The sequence below is a fragment of the Oncorhynchus mykiss genome, chromosome 21 (assembly GCF_013265735.2).
Source record: "Oncorhynchus mykiss isolate Arlee chromosome 21, USDA_OmykA_1.1, whole genome shotgun sequence".
NCBI classification, from domain to species: domain Eukaryota; kingdom Metazoa; phylum Chordata; class Actinopteri; order Salmoniformes; family Salmonidae; genus Oncorhynchus; species Oncorhynchus mykiss.
Window position 1 is genome coordinate 60,753,994 of NC_048585.1, and position 17,500 is coordinate 60,771,493.

General features: G+C 48.8%; 1 protein-coding gene across 1 annotated transcript in view; it reads left to right on the forward strand.

Moving 5' to 3' along the window:
- The window catches only part of LOC118942965 (RNA-binding protein 25-like), a gene marked incomplete at both ends in the record, with an annotated part of 25,132 nt that overhangs the window by 4,988 nt on the left and 2,644 nt on the right, over nucleotides 1-17,500 (forward strand). Inside the window, one exon of the mRNA XM_036958333.1 lies at nucleotides 9,554-9,558. Coding sequence (XP_036814228.1) covers nucleotides 9,554-9,558 — 5 coding nt within the window. The remainder of the gene's footprint in view (nucleotides 1-9,553; nucleotides 9,559-17,500) is intronic.

Here is a 17,500-nt window from a genome sequence, read left to right on the forward strand (position 1 = left end):
ACAACTACTTTTCTCCTTTCTCCTTCCCCCCTAGACCAAGTCACTGGTCATAGGATGGCACAACTATCACTGCTATGAGGATGGCACAACTACTTTTCTCCTTCCCCCCTAGACCAAGTCACTGGTCATATCCTCACATGGTCTCTCCTATCACTGCTATGAGGATGGCACAACTACTTTTCTCCTTCCCCCCTTTCTGACATTCAGGTGGCGACATGCGTCTCTGCATACCTGGCAGATATCTCAGCTTGGATGTCGGCCCACCACCTCAAGCTCAACCTGGACAAGACAGAGCTTCTCTTCCTCCCGGGGAAGCGCTACCCGCTCCAAGACCTCTCCATCACGGTTGACAACTCCACGCTGTTCCCCTCCCAGAACGCAAAGAACCTTGGCGTGACCCTGGACAACACCCTGTCATGTCATGATGTTGGCCTGGGGGATAGGTTTATGACAGTCATAAATACCTCTTCCCCCCTTTTGGCCCGCCCCCTCGTCAGGACGCAGCTGTCTCCAATTTCCAATGAAATTCTGAAGCTATAAAAGCCAGTATTCTGTTGTTCAGAGAAGAGATTGATTGTGAAATAGATCATTGCTGAGAGAGGAGGTTGATGGCTGAGGGGTATAGCATGTTGGTTGTTGGTATGTACTGTGTTAGTTGTTGTTGGTAGCAGCTTTGGTATGCTCTGTGTTTGTTGCTTTGTCAGAGCTTCTTTAATGGCCTGAGTTCGTTTTTTTCTCAGTTTTGGAGTGAAGTGGAATGTTTGTTCCCAGGGGGGAAGGGGAAGGCACCTAGGGAGTGCTTAGGCAAGAGGCCAACATACATATACCCATAGTATTTACTGTCTATACACACTAGGTAAGACCTGGGCAGACCACCCCCTGTATTTTGGTTAGGGCACCAGGTGGTGCTAAGTTAGATAAGTAGTGGGTAGGCAGGTCAGGTAGGAGAGGGTAGGTTAGATAAGTAGTGGGTAGGCAGGTCAGGTAGGAGAGGGTAGGTTAGATAAATAGTGGGTAGGCAGGTCAGGTAGGAGAGGGTAGGTTAGATAAATAGTGGGTAGGCAGGTCAGGTAGGAGAGGGTAGGTTAGATAAGTAGTGGGTAGGCAGGGCAGGTAGGAGAGGGTAGATTAGATAAATAGTGGGTAGGCAGGTCAGGTAGGAGAGGGTAGGTTAGATAAATAGTGGGTAGTTAGGTCAGGTAGGAGAGGGTAGGTTAGATAAGTAGTGGGTAGGCAGGGCAGGTAGGAGAGGGTAGATTAGATAAATAGTGGGTAGGCAGGTCAGGTAGGAGAGGGTAGGTTAGATAAATAGTGGGTAGTTAGGTCAGGTAGGAGAGGGTAGGTTAGATAAATAGTGGGTAGGTAGGAGAATGTGGGTTATATAAGTAGTGGGTAGGCAGGTCAGGTAGGAGAGGGTAGGTTAGATAAGTAGTGGTTAGGCAGGTCAGGTAGGAGAGGGTAGGTTAGATAAGTAGTGGGTAGGCAGGTCAGGTAGGAGAGGGTAGGTTAGATAAGTAGTAGGTAGGCAGATCAGGTAGGAGAGGGTAGGTTAGATAAATAGTGGGTAGGCAGGTCAGGTAGGAGAGGGTAGGTTAGATAAGTAGTGGTTAGGCAGGTCAGGTAGGAGAGGGTAGGTTAGATAAGTAGTGGGTAGGCAGGTCAGGTAGGAGAGGGTAGGTTAGATAAATAGTGGGTAGTTAGGTCAGGTAGGAGAGGGTAGGTTAGATAAGTAGTGGGTAGGTAGGAGAATGTGGGTTAGATAAGTAGTGGGTAGGCAGGGCAGGTAGGAGAGGGTAGGTTACATAAATAGTGGGTAGGCAGGTCAGGTAGGAGAGGGTAGGTTAGATAAGTAGTGGGTAGGCAGGTCAGGTAGGAGAGGGTAGGTTAGATAAGTAGTGGGTAGGCAGGTCAGGTAGGAGAGGGTAGGTTAGATAAGTAGTGGGTAGGCAGGTCAGGTAGGAGAGGGTAGGTTAGATAAGTAGTGGGTAGGCAGGTCAGGTAGGAGAGGGTAGGTTCGATAAGTAGTGGGTAGGCAGGTCAGGTAGGAGAGGGTAGGTTAGATAAGTAGTGGGTAGGCAGGTCAGGTAGGATAGGGTAGGTTAGATAAGTAGTGGGTAGGCAGGTCAGGTAGAAGAGGGTAGGTTAGATAAGTAGTGGGTAGGCAGGTCAGGTAGGAGAGGGTAGGTTAGATAAGTAGTGGGTAGGCAGGTCAGGTAGGAGAGGGTAGGTTAGATAAGTAGTGGGTAGGCAGGTCAGGTAGGAGAGGGTAGGTTAGATAAGTAGTGGGTAGGCAGGTCAGGTAGGAGAGGGTAGGTTAGATAAGTAGTGGGTAGGCAGGTCAGGTAGGAGAGGGTAGGTTAGATAAATAGTGGGTAGGCAGGTCAGGTAGGAGAGGGTAGGTTAGATAAGTAGTGGGTAGGCAGGGCAGGTAGGAGAGGGTAGATTAGATAAATAGTGGGTAGGCAGGTCAGGTAGGAGAGGGTAGGTTAGATAAATAGTGGGTAGTTGGGTCAGGTAGGAGAGGGTAGGTTAGATAAATAGTGGGTAGGTAGGAGAATGTGGGTTAGATAAATAGTGGGTAGGCAGGGCAGGTAGGAGAGGGTAGGTTACATAAATAGTGGGTAGGCAGGTCAGGTAGGAGAGGGTAGGTTAGATAAGTAGTGGGTAGGCAGGTCAGGTAGGAGAGGGTAGGTTAGATAAGTAGTGGGTAGGCAGGTCAGGTAGGAGAGGGTAGGTTAGATAAGTAGTGGGTAGGCAGGTCAGGTAGGAGAGGGTAGGTTAGATAAGTAGTGGGTAGGCAGGTCAGGTAGGAGAGTGTAGGTTCGATAAGTAGTGGGTAGGCAGGTCAGGTAGGAGAGGGTAGGTTAGATAAATAGTGGGTAGGCAGGTCAGGTAGGAGAGGGTAGGTTAGATAAGTAGTGGGTAGGCAGGTCAGGTAGGAGAGGGTAGGTTAGATAAGTAGTGGGTAGGCAGGTCAGGTAGGAGAGGGTAGGTTAGATAAGTAGTGGGTAGGCAGGTCAGGTAGGAGAGGGTAGGTTATATAAGTAGTGGGTAGGCAGGTCAGGTAGGAGAGGGTAGGTTAGATAAGTAGTGGGTAGGCAGGTCAGGTAGGAGAGGGTAGGTTAGATAAGTAGTGGGTAGGCAGGTCAGGTAGGAGAGGGTAGGTTCGATAAGTAGTGGGTAGGCAGGTCAGGTAGGAGAGGGTAGGTTAGATAAATAGTGGGTAGGCAGGTCAGGTAGGAGAGGGTAGGTTAGATAAGTAGTGGGTAGGCAGGGCAGGTAGGAGAGGGTAGATTAGATAAATAGTGGGTAGGCAGGTCAGGTAGGAGAGGGTAGGTTAGATAAATAGTGGGTAGTTAGGTCAGGTAGGAGAGGGTAGGTTAGATAAATAGTGGGTAGTTAGGTCAGGTAGGAGAGGGTAGGTTAGATAAGTAGTGGGTAGGTAGGAGAATGTGGGTTAGATAAATAGTGGGTAGGCATGGCAGGTAGGAGAGGGTAGGTTACATAAATAGTGGGTAGGCAGGTCAGGTAGGAGAGGGTAGGTTAGATAAGTAGTGGGTAGGCAGGTCAGGTAGGAGAGGGTAGGTTAGATAAATAGTGGGTAGGCAGGTCAGGTAGGAGAGGGTAGGTTAGATAAGTAGTGGGTAGGCAGGTCAGGTAGGAGAGGGTAGGTTAGATAAGTAGTGGGTAGGCAGGTCAGGTAGGAGAGGGTAGGTTAGATAAATAGTGGGTAGGCAGGTCAGGTAGGAGAGGGTAGGTTAGATAAGTAGTGGGTAGGCAGGTCAGGTAGGAGAGGGTAGGTTAGATAAGTAGTGGGTAGGCAGGTCAGGTAGGAGAGGGTAGGTTAGATAAGTAGTGGGTAGGCAGGTCAGGTAGGAGAGGGTAGGTTAGATAAGTAGTGGGTAGGCAGGGCAGGTAGGAGAGGGTAGGTTAGATAAGTAGTGGGTAGTCAGGTCAGGTAGGAGAGGGTAGGTTAGATAAATAGTGGGTAGGCAGGTCAGGTAGGAGAGGGTAGGTTAGATAAATAGTGGGTAGTTAGGTCAGGTAGGAGAGGGTAGGTTAGATAAATAGTGGGTAGGCAGGTCAGGTAGGAGAGGGTAGGTTAGATAAATAGTGGGTAGTTAGGTCAGGTAGGAGAGGGTAGGTTAGATAAATAGTGGGTAGGCAGGTCAGGTAGGAGAGGGTTGATTAGATAAATAGTGGGTAGGCAGGTCAGGTAGGAGAGGGTAGGTTAGATAAATAGTGGGTAGTTAGGTCAGGTAGGAGAGGGTAGGTTAGATAAATAGTGGGTAGTTAGGTCAGGTAGGAGAGGGTAGGTTAGATAAGTAGTGGGTAGGTAGGAGAATGTGGGTTAGATAAATAGTGGGTAGGCAGGGCAGGTAGGAGAGGGTAGGTTAGATAAATAGTGGGTAGTTAGGTCAGGTAGGAGAGGGTAGGTTAGATAAATAGTGGGTAGGCAGGTCAGGTAGGAGAGGGTAGGTTAGATAAATAGTGGGTAGGCAGGTCAGGTAGGAGAGGGTAGGTTAGATAAATAGTGGGTAGTTAGGTCAGGTAGGAGAGGGTAGGTTAGATAAATAGTGGGTAGTTAGGTCAGGTAGGAGAGGGTAGGTTAGATAAGTAGTGGGTAGGTAGGAGAATGTGGGTTAGATAAATAGTGGGTAGGCAGGGCAGGTAGGAGAGGGTAGGTTACATAAATAGTGGGTAGGCAGGTCAGGTAGGAGAGGGTAGGTTAGATAAGTAGTGGGTAGGCAGGTCAGGTAGGAGAGGGTAGGTTAGATAAATAGTGGGTAGTTAGGTCAGGTAGGAAAGGGTAGGTTAGATAAGTAGTGGGTAGGTAGGAGAATGTGGGTTAGATAAATAGTGGGTAGGCAGGTCAGGTAGGAGAGGGTAGGTTAGATAAATAGTGGGTAGGCAGGTCAGGTAGGAGAGGGTAGGTTAGATAAATAGTGGGTAGGCAGGTCAGGTAGGAGAGGGTAGGTTAGATAAGTAGTGGGTAGGCAGGGCAGGTAGGAGAGGGTAGGTTAGATAAGTAGTGGGTAGGCAGGTCAGGTAGGAGAGGGTAGGTTAGATAAGTAGTGGGTAGGCAGGTCAGGTAGGAGAGGGTAGGTTAGATAAGTAGTGGGTAGGCAGGTCAGGTAGGAGAGGGTAGGTTAGATAAGTAGTGGGTAGGCAGGTCAGGTAGGAGAGGGTAGGTTAGATAAATAGTGGGTAGGCAGGTCAGGTAGGAGAGAGGGGGCTTTGATATGTACTATCTTTGTTTTGGTTCCGTCCAGCCCCTTTTCCCCATATTACCTTGTGAAGGAATAAATTCCTAGTAAACGGTAAATTCTCTGCCTTTTATCATCCTTACTCGCACCTACAGACAGTCCCATACCTCTTTCACTTCACGGAGAGTTGAGTTGTAGCAGGGTGTTGTGTTCCCTCTTCACAGAGGCATGCGTAACAACAACCAGAGACATTCTTCAAAGGACCCAGTTGGGAAACCCGGCCTTCCATCTACCACCAACCTATTGAAGCGCAGCTCAGAGTAAATATTTATTGCATTTTCCTTTTCCAAATGGGCGGTAATTTAGAATGCATAAGATACTGTATTTACGATAGCATGGCTTCTTCCCTTTGTCCCTCAGTCTTCCCGCTCTTTCACTCAAACCCAGCCCCTTTTCTTTTGTGTAACAAGCTGTCATATCTGTTCCGCCCGCTAGGGATGTTTTCCTTTATGACGTAATTTGTAATCAAGTCATGATTTAATTATGTGTGCATAATTCTGTGTGATTAGTTATGTATTTAGTAAATAAATGATTAAACCCAATTCTGTATTGCTGATTCAAATTGTTAGCCAGGGTTCCTGCAGATAACCAAGAATTTACAACTTTCAGATGAGACTGAATTAAGGTGACGATTAATATTGTCTGCTATTGATGTAAAATATTACTAGGTCTTTAAGAGTTTATTCGGAAGATAACAGCTCTATAAATATTATTTCGTTGTGCACGACTCTCTAGTTAATTACATTTACACGATTAGCTCAATCAGGTAATGTTAATTACGGAGAAATTATTTAATAGAATAGCATGTCCTATCACTTAATCCGGCATAGCCAAAGACACGACACTGTCATTCTCTATGAACTATCAAAGTAGCGACTCTCTCGGCTTCCCAACCCTGGTCCTCCAGTCCTCCACAACAGTACATTTTTTTTATTGTAACCCTGGACAACCACACCTGATTCAACATTCCCAAGTTCTCGCTCCGCCTCACACTCAACTGGCTTCTAGTCAAAGCTCATATCCACTACAAGACCATTGTGTTCACCTACGGAGCAGCAAGAGGAACTACCCCTCTCTACTTTCAGGCTATGATCAAACCCTATTCCCCGACCTGACCACTCTATTCTGGCACCTCTGGTCTCTTGTCCAAGCTCTTCTCTGTCCTGGCAACCCAATTGTGGAACCAGCATCCCTTGAAAACTAGGACAGAAGTGTGCCTGTCCATCTTCTGAAAACATCCGAAAACCTTTTCAAAAAGTACCCCCCCCCCACTAGCTCTGACTTCGCTGATTGCTACTTTATTAATGAGGAAAGATGTACTTTTGGCTGTCGTTGTCCCACCTAGCTACTGTACTCTAAGATGGATAACTGCAAGTCCTTCTGGTTAAGTGATTCAAATGAAAATGTCGGATTTAGGGACCCTGCTGAACAGAATGAGCATGTAAACATGACATTATATTTCCCATAGGGCCCTGGTCAAAATGTAGGGCATAGGATGCCATTCAGAACACAGATATGTCTTGGCCTTATTCCAAATTTAGTGGGTTACACATGTTGGAAGTGTGCTGAAGGCAGTGAACAACAGTCATGACTAAAACATAAATTAGTGACACACACACACACACACACACTCTCTCAGACACTCTCACACACACTCTCTCTCTCTCTCACTCACTCACTCTCTCTCACACACACACACACACTCTCTCAGACACTCTCACACACTCACACACACACTCTCTCTCTCTCACTCACTCACTCTCTCTCACACACACACACACACACACACACACACAGATTGTGTGTGTGTCTGTCTGCGTGTGTATGGAGTGTGTGTGTGTGTGCGTGCTCCATAAAGAGCACAAAAACACCCACCCCCACACACACACACACACACACTCAAAACAAAACAGAAAACATATGCTTATATGGACTTGTACATAATTAGATTCAGGTCACGCACCACAATCATAAATATGCAGAAAAAATTATAATTTATTTTAAAAAAAAAGCTGTATTGGAAATATTAACTTCAACACCTACATGATTCATGTTTAAAGAGCAAAATGATACTGTGTGACCGCTACTTCAAAGCTTCTCAGGAGTTGTTTTTTTTGTTAAGAGAAAATATATATATTTAAAAAAAAAAAAATAATAATATAAAGTTGCATCAGTTGTAAGAATTAAAAAGTCAATTCAGACAAAATATAAAGTTATTGAACTTTTTTACAAAAGACAAAATCCCAGTCTGAAAAGTACTGTGTCACGGTCAGTAAGTAGAGTATCAAGAAAACATTGAGTGTTCGAGAACGAAAAATGAACGTGTTATATATAGTTTGTGACGTTTGAAAACACAGTAATAAAAAGGAACATTTTATAGTATGTTTCAAAACACAGTACAAAAAAAAGCGTCATCCTGCCATTCCTTCATTTTTCTACAACGCGTCAATTTATCATGTTGTCAAACACATTCTACCAGATTAGAATTTAGTTTAAGTACAGTATATAGTTTTTCTTTTTTTCCTCTCTCTCTCTCCTCTTCTCTCTCTTCTCTCTCCCTCTTCTATCTCTCTCTCTCCTCTTCTCTCTCCCTCTTCTATCTCTCTCTCTCCTCTACCTCTCTCCCTCTTCTATCTCTCTCTCTCCTCTTCTCTCTCCCTCTTCTATCTCTCTCTCTCTCCTCTTCTCTCTCCCTCTTCTATCTCTCTCTCTCCTCTTCTCTCTCCCTCTTCTATCTCTCTCTCTCCTCTTCTCTCTCCCTCTTCTATCTCTCTCTCTCCTCTACCTCGCTCCCTCTTCTATCTCTCTCTCTCCTCTTCTCTCTCCCTCTTCTATCTCTCTCTCTCCTCTTCTCTCTCCCTCTTCTCTCTCTCTCTCTCTCTCTCTCTCCCTCTTCTCTCTCTCTCTCTCTCTCTCTCCCTCTTCTATCTCTCTCTCTCTCTCTCTCTCTCTCTCCCTCTTCTATCTCTCTCTCTCTCCTCTTCTATCTCTCTCTCTCTCTCTCTCTCTCTCTCCCTCTTCTATCTCTCTCTCTCTCCTCTTCTCTCTCCCTCTTCTATCTCTCTCTCTCCTCTTCTCTCTCCCTCTTCTATCTCTCTCTCTCCTCTTCTCTCTCCCTCTTCTATCTCTCTCTCTCCTCTTCTCTCTCCCTCTTCTATCTCTCTCTCTCTCTCTCTCTCTCTCTCCCTCTTCTATCTCTCTCTCTCTCCTCTTCTCTCTCCCTCTTCTATCTCTCTCTCTCCTCTTCTCTCTCCCTCTTCTATCTCTCTCTCTCCTCTTCTCTCTCCCTCTTCTCTCTCTCTCTCTCTCTCTCTCTCTCTCCCTCTTCTATCTCTCTCTCTCCTCTTCTCTCTCCCTCTTCTATCTCTCTCTCTCCTCTTCTCTCTCCCTCTTCTATCTCTCTCTCTCCTCTTCTCTCTCCCTCTTCTCTCTCTCTCTCTCTCTCTCTCTCCCTCTTCTATCTCTCTCTCTCTCCTCTTCTCTCTCCCTCTTCTATCTCTCTCTCTCCTCTTCTCTCTCCCTCTTCTCTCTCTTCTCTCTCTCTAGCTCTCTCTAGCTCTACCTCTCTCTCTACCTCTCTACCTCTACCTGTAAATCTCTCCACCTCTCGACCTCTCAAGAGCCTTACGTCCATTTCTCTCCTCTCTACTTCAAAGACTAAAAGGCTCTAAAAGGCTGTTTCAGTGACCTTCAAGATGTCTTGCAGTGTTTGTTACTGTAGATACCAGTGTGTACTGTATGTAAGTGTAGGTTAGATGGAGGGATGGAGGGAGGGATGGAGGATGGATGGATGGATGGATGGATGGATGTTGGATATAGATAGATGGATGGATGAGGATGGATGAATGGATGATGTAGGATAGATGGATTGAGGGAGGGATGGATGAATTGATTGCTGGAGGATGGGTGGGATGAGGGATGTATGGATGGAGGGAAGGATGAATGGATGGATGGGTGGGTGGGATGGAGGCATGGATGGATAAAGGATAGATGGATGGGTGGATGGTGGATGAGGGATGGAAGGAGGGAGGGAGGGAGGGAAGGATGAATGGATGGAGGGAGGGATGTAGTAATGATGGATGGATGGATGGATGGATGGATGTAGGATATATGGATGTAGGATGGATGGATGGATGGATGGAGGGATGGAGGGTTAGATAGATGGAGGAATGATAGATGGATGGATGGAGGGAGGGAGGGATGGATAGAGGGATGGATAGATGGATGGATGGATGGAGGCAGGGAGGGACAGATGGAGGGATGGATGGAGGGATGGATGGAGGGAGGGAGGGTTAGATATAGATGGATGGATAGATGGGTGGATGGATGGATGGATGGAGGGAAAGAGATGGAGGAATGATAGATGGATGGATGGAGGGAGGGAGGGACAGATGGATGGAGGGAGGGATGGATGATGGATGGATGGATGGAGGCAGGGAGGGACAGATGGAGGGAGGGAGGGAGGGATGGATGGATGGATGGATGGATGGATGGATGGATGGATGGATGGATGGATGGATGGATGGATGGAGGGAGGGAGGGAGGGAGGGAGGGAGGGAGGGAGGGAGGGAGGGAGGGACAGATAGATGGAGGGATGTAGGATAGATGGGTGGATGGATGGATGGATAGATGGATGGATAGATGGATAGATGGAGGGATGGAAGGATGTAGGATAGATGGGTGGATAGATGGAGGGATGGAAGGATGGTTGGATGGAGGATGGATGGATGTAGGATATATGGAGGGATGGGATGGATGGAGGGAGGGGCAGAGGGAGGGGTGGGTGGGATGGAGGCATGGATGGATAAAGGATAGATGGATGGGTGGATGGTGGATGAGGGATAGATGGATGGATGGAGGGAGGGAGGGAAGGATGAATGGATGGGTTGGAGGGATGGAGGGAGGGAGGGAGAGAGGGGGGTGATGAATGGATGGAGGGATGTAGTAATGATGGATGGAGGGATGTAGGACGGATGGATGGATGTAGGATATATGGAGGGATGAGGGAGGGAGGGATGGATGGAGGGATGGATATAGATGGATGGATGGATGGATTAAGGATTGATGGATGGATGGAGGGACAGATAGATGGAGGAATGATATATGGATAGATGGAGGGATGTAGGATAGATTGTTGGATGGATGGATGGGTGGATGGAGGGGTGGATGGATGGATGGATGTAGGATATATGGAGGGAGGGAGGGAGGGATGAGTGGGTGGGATGGAGTGATGGAGTGATGGATGCATGGATGAATGGATAGATAGATGGATGGAGGGATGGAGGGATGTAGTAATGATGGATGGAAATATGGAGGGATGTAGGATATATGGATGTTGGATGGATGGATGCCTCTCTACCTCTACCTCTCTACCTCTCTAGCTCTACCTCTCTAGCTCCCCCTACCTCTACCTCTCTCTACCTCTACCTCTCTACCTCTACCTCTCTACCTCTCTGTACCTCTCTACATCTCTCGACCTCTCTCTGTACCTCTCTACCTCTCTCTCTACCTCTCTCTCTACCCGTCTACCTCTACCTCTCTCTACATCTCTACTTCTACCTCTACCTCTCTACACCTGCCTCTACCTCTCTACCTCTCTCTCTCTACCTCTCTACCTCTCTCTCTACCTCTCTCTCTACCTCTCTACCCCTGCCTCTACCTCTCTACCTCTCTCTACTTCGACCTCTACTCTTTCTACCTCTTGCTACCTCTACCTCTCTCTACCTCGCTCTACATCTCTACACTCTCTACCTCTCTACCTCTACCTCTACCTCTCTACCTCTCTACCTCTACCTCTCTCTACCTCTACCTCTCTCTACCTCTCTCTACCTCTCTCTACCTCTACCTCTCTCTACCTCTACCTCTCTCTACCTCTCTCTACCTCTCTACCTCTACCTCTACCTCTCTCTACCTCTCTCTACCTCTCTACCCCTCTACCTCTCTACCTCTACCTCTCTACCTCTACCTCTCTCTACCTCTACCTCTCTCTACCTCTACCTCTCTCTACCTCTACCTCTCTCTACCTGTACCTCTCTCTACCTCAACCTCTACCTCTCTACCTCTACCTCTACCTCTCTCTCTCTCTACCTCTACATCTACCTCTCTCTACCTCTCTACCTCTCTCTCGCTACCTCTCTACCTCTCTACCTCTACCTGTCTCTACCTCTCTGTACCTCTCTACCTCTCTCTCTACCTCTCTCTGTACCTCTCTACCTGTCTCTCTACCTCTCTCTCTACCCCTCTACCTCTACCTCTCTCTACCTCTCTCTACCTCTCTACTTCTACCTCTACCTCTCTACCCCTGCCTCTACCTCTCTACCTCTCTACCTCTACCTCTCTCTACCTCTCTACCTCTCTCTACCTCTCTCTCTACCTCTCTACCCCTGCCTCTACCTCTCTACCTCACTCTACTTCGACCTCTACTCTTTCTACCTCTTGCTACCTCTACCTCTCTCTACCTCGATCTACATCTCTACACTCTCTACCTTTACCTCTCTCTACCTCTTTACCTCTACCTCTACCTCTCTACCTCTACCTCTCTCTACCTCTACCTCTCTCTACCTCTACCTCTACCTCTCTCTACCTCTAACTCTCTCTACCTCTACCTCTCTCTACCTCTACCTCTACCTCTTTCTACCTCTACCTCTCTCTACCTCTCTCTACCTCTACCTCTCTCTACCTCTACCTCTCTCTACCTCTACCTCTCTCTACCTCTACCTGTACATATTTCGACCTCTACCTCTCTCTACCTCTACCTCTCTCTACCTCTACCTCTACCTCTCTCTACCTCTACCTCTCTCTACCTCCACCTCTACCTCTCTCTACCTCTACCTCTCTCTACCTCTACCTCTACCTCTCTCTACCTCTACCTCTCTCTACCTCTACCTCTCTCTACCTCTACCTCTCTCTACCTCTACCTGTACATCTTTCGACCTCTCTCTTACGCCTTACGTCTAAGCAGACTCTTTATTTTCACATATTTTTCCTTTACATTTCTCTCCTCTCTACTTCAAAGACTAAAAGGCTCTAAAAGGCTGGTTCAGTGACCTTCAAGATGTCTTGCAGTGTTGGTTACTGTAGATACCAGTGTGGAGGGAGGGAGGGAGGAGGGAGGGAGGGAGGGAGGGAGGATGGATGGATGGAGGGAGGGAGGGAGGGAGGGAGGGAGGGAGGGAGGGAGGGAGGGAGGGAGGGAGGGAGGGAGGGAGGGAGGGAGGGAGGGAGGATGATGGATGGATGGATGGATGGATGGAGGATGATGGATGGATTAATTGATTGATGGAGGGTGGATGGATAGATGGATGGATGGATGGGTGGGTGGGTGGGTGGGTGGATGAGGGATAGATGGATGGATGAATGGATGAATGGATGGATGGGTTGGATGTGGGAGGGAGGGTGGATGGGTGGGTGGATGGAGGGATGAATGGATATTGATTGATGGAGGATGGATGGGTGGATGGATGAGGGATAGATGGATGGCGATGGATAGATGGGTGGATGGATGGATGGGTGGATGAGGGATAGATGGGTGGATGGGTGGCTGAGGGATAGATGGATGGATGGGTGGCTGAGGGATAGATGGATGCGTGGATGAGGGATAGATGGGTGGATATTGATTGATGGAGGATGGATGGGTGGAAGGATGGGTGGATGGGTGGATGAGGGATAGATGGATGGTGATGGATAGATGGGTGGATGGATGGATGGGTGGATGAGGGATAGATGGTATGGTGGATGGATGGATGGGTGGATGAGGGATAGATGGATGGATGAGTGGCTGAGGGATAGATGGATGCGTGGATGAGGGATAGATGGGTGGATGGGTGGGTGGATGAGGGATAGATGGATGGTGATGGATGGGTGGATGAGGGATAGATGGATGGTGATGGATAGATGGATGGATGGATGGGTGGATGAGGGATAGATGGATGGGTGGATGGGTGGATGAGAGATAGATGGATGGTGATGGATGGGTGGATGAGGGATAGATGGATGGTGATGGATAGATGGATGGATGGATGGGTGGATGAGGGATAGATGGATGGGTGGATGGGTGGATGAGGGATATATGGATGGGTGGATGGATAGATGGGTGGGTGGGTGGGTGAGGTATAGATGGATGGATGGGTGGATGAGTGATAGTCGGGTGGATGGATGGATGGGTGGATGGATGAGGGATAGATGGGTGGATGGATGGGTGGATGAGGGATAGATGGGTGGATGGATGGATGGATGGGTGGATGAGGGATAGATGGATGGTGATGGATAGATGGGTGGATGGATGGATGGGTAGATGAGGGATAGATGGGTGGATGGATGGATGGATGGGTGAATGAGGGATAGATGGATGGGTGGATGGATAGATGGGTGGGTGGGTGGGTGGGTGAGGTATAGATGGATGGATGGGTGGATGAGTGATAGTCAGGTGGATGATGGATGGGTGGATGGATGAGGGATAGATGGGTGGATGGATGGACGGGTGGATGAGGGATAGATGGGTGGATGGATGGATGGATGGGTGGATGAGGGATAGATGGATGGTGATGGATAGATGGGTGGATGGATGGATGGGTGGATGAGGGATAGATGGGTGGATGGATGGATGGGTGGATAGATGGATGGATGGGTGGCTGAGGGATAGATGGATGCGTGGATGAGGGATAGATGGGTGGATGGGTGGCTGAGGGATAGATGGATGGATGGGTGGCTGAGGGATAGATGGATGCGTGGATGAGGGATAGATGGGTGGATGGGTGGGTGGGTGGATGGGTGGGTGGGTGTAGGGTTGGAAGGATGGAAGGATGGATGAATGGATATTGATGGATGGAGGATGGATGGATGGATGGATGGGTGGATGGGTGTATGAGGGATGGATGGATAGGTGGATGGGTGGATGGGCGGATGGGTGGATGGGCGGGTGGGTGGAGGGATGGGTGGATGAGGGATAGATGGGTGGATGGATGGATGGATGGGTGGATGAGGGATAGATGGGTGGATGGATGGATAGATGGATGGATGGGTGGAGGGATGGGTGGATGGGCGGGTGGGTGGAGGGATGGGTGGATGAGGGATAGATGGATGGTGATGGATAGATGGATGGATGGAGGGGTGGATGAGGGATAGATGGATGGGTGGATGGATAGATGGGTGGGTGGATGAGGGATAGATGGATGGTGATGGATAGATGGATGGGTGGATGGGTGGATGAGGGATAGATGGATGGATGGGTGGATGGGTGGATGATCGGGTGGGTGGAGGGATGGGTGGATGAGGGATAGATGGGTGGATGGATGGATGGATGGGTGGATGAGGGATAGATGGATGGATGGATGGATAGATGGATGGATGGGTGGAGGGATGGGTGGATGGGCGGGTGGGTGGAGGGATGGGTGGATGGATATTGATGGATGGAGGATGGATGGATGGATGGGTGGATGAGGGATAGATGGATGGATGGGTGGATGGGTGGATGGGCGGGTGGGTGGAGGGATGGGTGGATGAGGGATAGATGGGTGGATGAGGGATAGGTGGGTGGATGGATGGATGGATGGGTGGATGAGGGATAGATGGGTGGATGGATGGATAGATGGATGGATGGGTGGAGGGATGGGTGGATGGGCGGGTGGGTGGAGGGATGGGTGGATGAGGGATAGATGGATGGTGATGGATAGATGGATGGATGGATGGGTGGATGGATAGATGGGTGGGTGGATGAGGGATAGATGGATGGTGATGGATAGATGGATGGATGGATGGGTGGATGAGGGATAGATGGATGGGTGGATGGGTGGATGAGGGATAGATGGGTGGATGGGTGGATGGGCGGGTGGGTGGAGGGATGGGTGGATGAGGGATAGATGGGTGGATGGATGGATGGATGGGTGGATGAGGGATAGATGGATGGATGGATGGATAGATGGATGGATGGGTGGAGGGATGGGTGGATGGGCGGGTGGGTGGAGGGATGGGTGGATGAGGGATAGATGGATGGTGATGGATAGATGGATGGATGGGTGGAGGGATGGGTGGATGGGCGGGTGGGTGGAGGGATGGGTGGATGAGGGATAGATGGATGGTGATGGATAGATGGATGGTGATGGATAGATGGATGGATGGATGGGTGGATGAGGGATAGATGGATGGGTGGATGGATGGATGGGTGGATGGATGGATGAGGGATAGATGGATGGGTGGATGGATAGATGGGTGGATGGATAGATGGATGGGTGGATGGATGGGTGGATGGAGGGACAGATAGATGGAGGGATTATTGCCTTACAGTTCTTTGAGGTATATGTGGGCTCCAGTGCCTTGCCTGTAATGCTCTTCACAAACTGCTGCCTTATGCACTAGGTGGGCTCTGATTGTCCAAGGATGTAATGTACAGATAGTTTATGTGAAGGGCTCGGCGAATGTGGTTGCCGACGCTCTATCACAGATTTACTAACTGTGTTTGTTTTTTTTTTCACGAGTTAATGATGTTGGTTTTCGTTATTACAAACTGTATGTTTGTAATTTTTTGTGGTGGGCGTGTTACTTTCCCCAGTTTCTGTGTTGTAGTTTGTGTATTTGAGTGTGTGTTTCAGGAGATGGATTCCTGAAATCCCCCAAGCAGCTGATTGGTCGACTCCACGGCTAATTGGAGCTGACCCCGCCCCCTCGTCAAGGTACAGCTGTATCCCATTAGACTCCGCCTCCAGTTATAAAAGCCAGTGTTCTGTTGTTCAGGAGAGAGATCATTGCTGGAAAGATTTTTGTTGAGAATTCAATTGCTGAGAGAGGAGGCTGAGAGAGGAGGCTGAGAGAGGAGGCTGAGGGTTATGTTGTTTGTTGCTGAGAGTGAGACAGGCAGTTGGTGTGTACTGTGTTAGTTTGTTGCTCAGTCAGATAGAGCTTATTTGATGTCCTGAGTTTCTCAGTTTGTACATTTGAAATTCTTTAATATTCTGTTTCATTTGTTCCCAGGGGGAAAGGGAAGGCACCTAGGGAGTGCTAAGTTAAGAGGCCCGTGGGCATACATATACCCGTAGTATATTCACTGTCTATGCACACCAGGTAAGACCTGGGCGGACCACCCCCTGTATTTTGGTTAGGGCACCAGGTGGTGCTAAGTTAGGTAAATAGTGGGTAGGCAGGTCAGGTAGGAGAGGGGGGGGGGGCTTTGATATGTACTTTCTAAGTTTTGGTTCTGCCCAGCCCCTTTTCCCCATATTACCTTGTGAAGGAATAAATTCCTAGTAAACGGTAAATTCTCTGCCTTTTGTCATCCTTACTCGCACCTACAGTCCCATACCTCTTTCACTTCACGGAGAGTTGAGTTGTAGCAGGTGTTGTGTTCCCTCTTCACAGAGGCATGCGTAACTGGGGGGATGGATGGGTGGATGGATGGATGAAGGATGGATGGATGGATGGATGAAGGATGGATAAAGGATGGATGAAGGATATTTGAAGGATGGATGGATGAAGGATGGATGGATGAAGGATGGCTGGATGGATGGATGAAGGATGGCTGGATGGATGGATGAAGGATGGATGGATGGATGGATGAAGGATGGGTGGATGGATTGAATGGGGGAGTAGTAGCAGAGAAACATCACATTTTAAAATTATGTGGATGGAAATATTTACAGAACTAGGAACATAATGAGCAGGAGGGGAAAAGAGGGAAAGAGGGAGGGGTAGGGAGAGGGGGAGGGGAAGAGGGAGAGGGGATGAGAGGGAGGGGAAGAGAGAGGAGAGGGAGAGGGGATGAGAGGGAGGGGAAGAGAGAGGGGAGAAGGTATGAGAGGGAGGCGAAGAGAGAGGAGAGGGAGAGGGGATGAGAGGGAGGGGAAGAGAGAGAAGAGGGAGAGGGGATGAGAGGGAGGGGAAGAGAGAGAAGAGGGAGAGGGGGTGAGAGGGAGGGGAGGAGAGGGGATGAGAGGTAGGGGAGGAGAGAAGAGAGAGGAGAAGAGATGGAGGGGTAGAGAGAGGGAGGCGTAGAGAGGAAAAGAGAGGGAGAGGAAGAGAGGGGAGGAGAGGGAGAGGGGATGAGAGGGAGGGGAAGAGAGAGAAGAGAGAGGAGATGAGAGGGAGGGGAAGAGAGAGGATAATAGAGAGATGGGAAGATGTTGCAGCTCTGTAGAAGCCTGGGTCTGTACTTTGTCAATTGTTGTTTACAGGGGAGAGATTCACCTGTTCTACTAACACACTGAATTCTCAGGACCAGAACATCTAATCAATCAGAATAAACC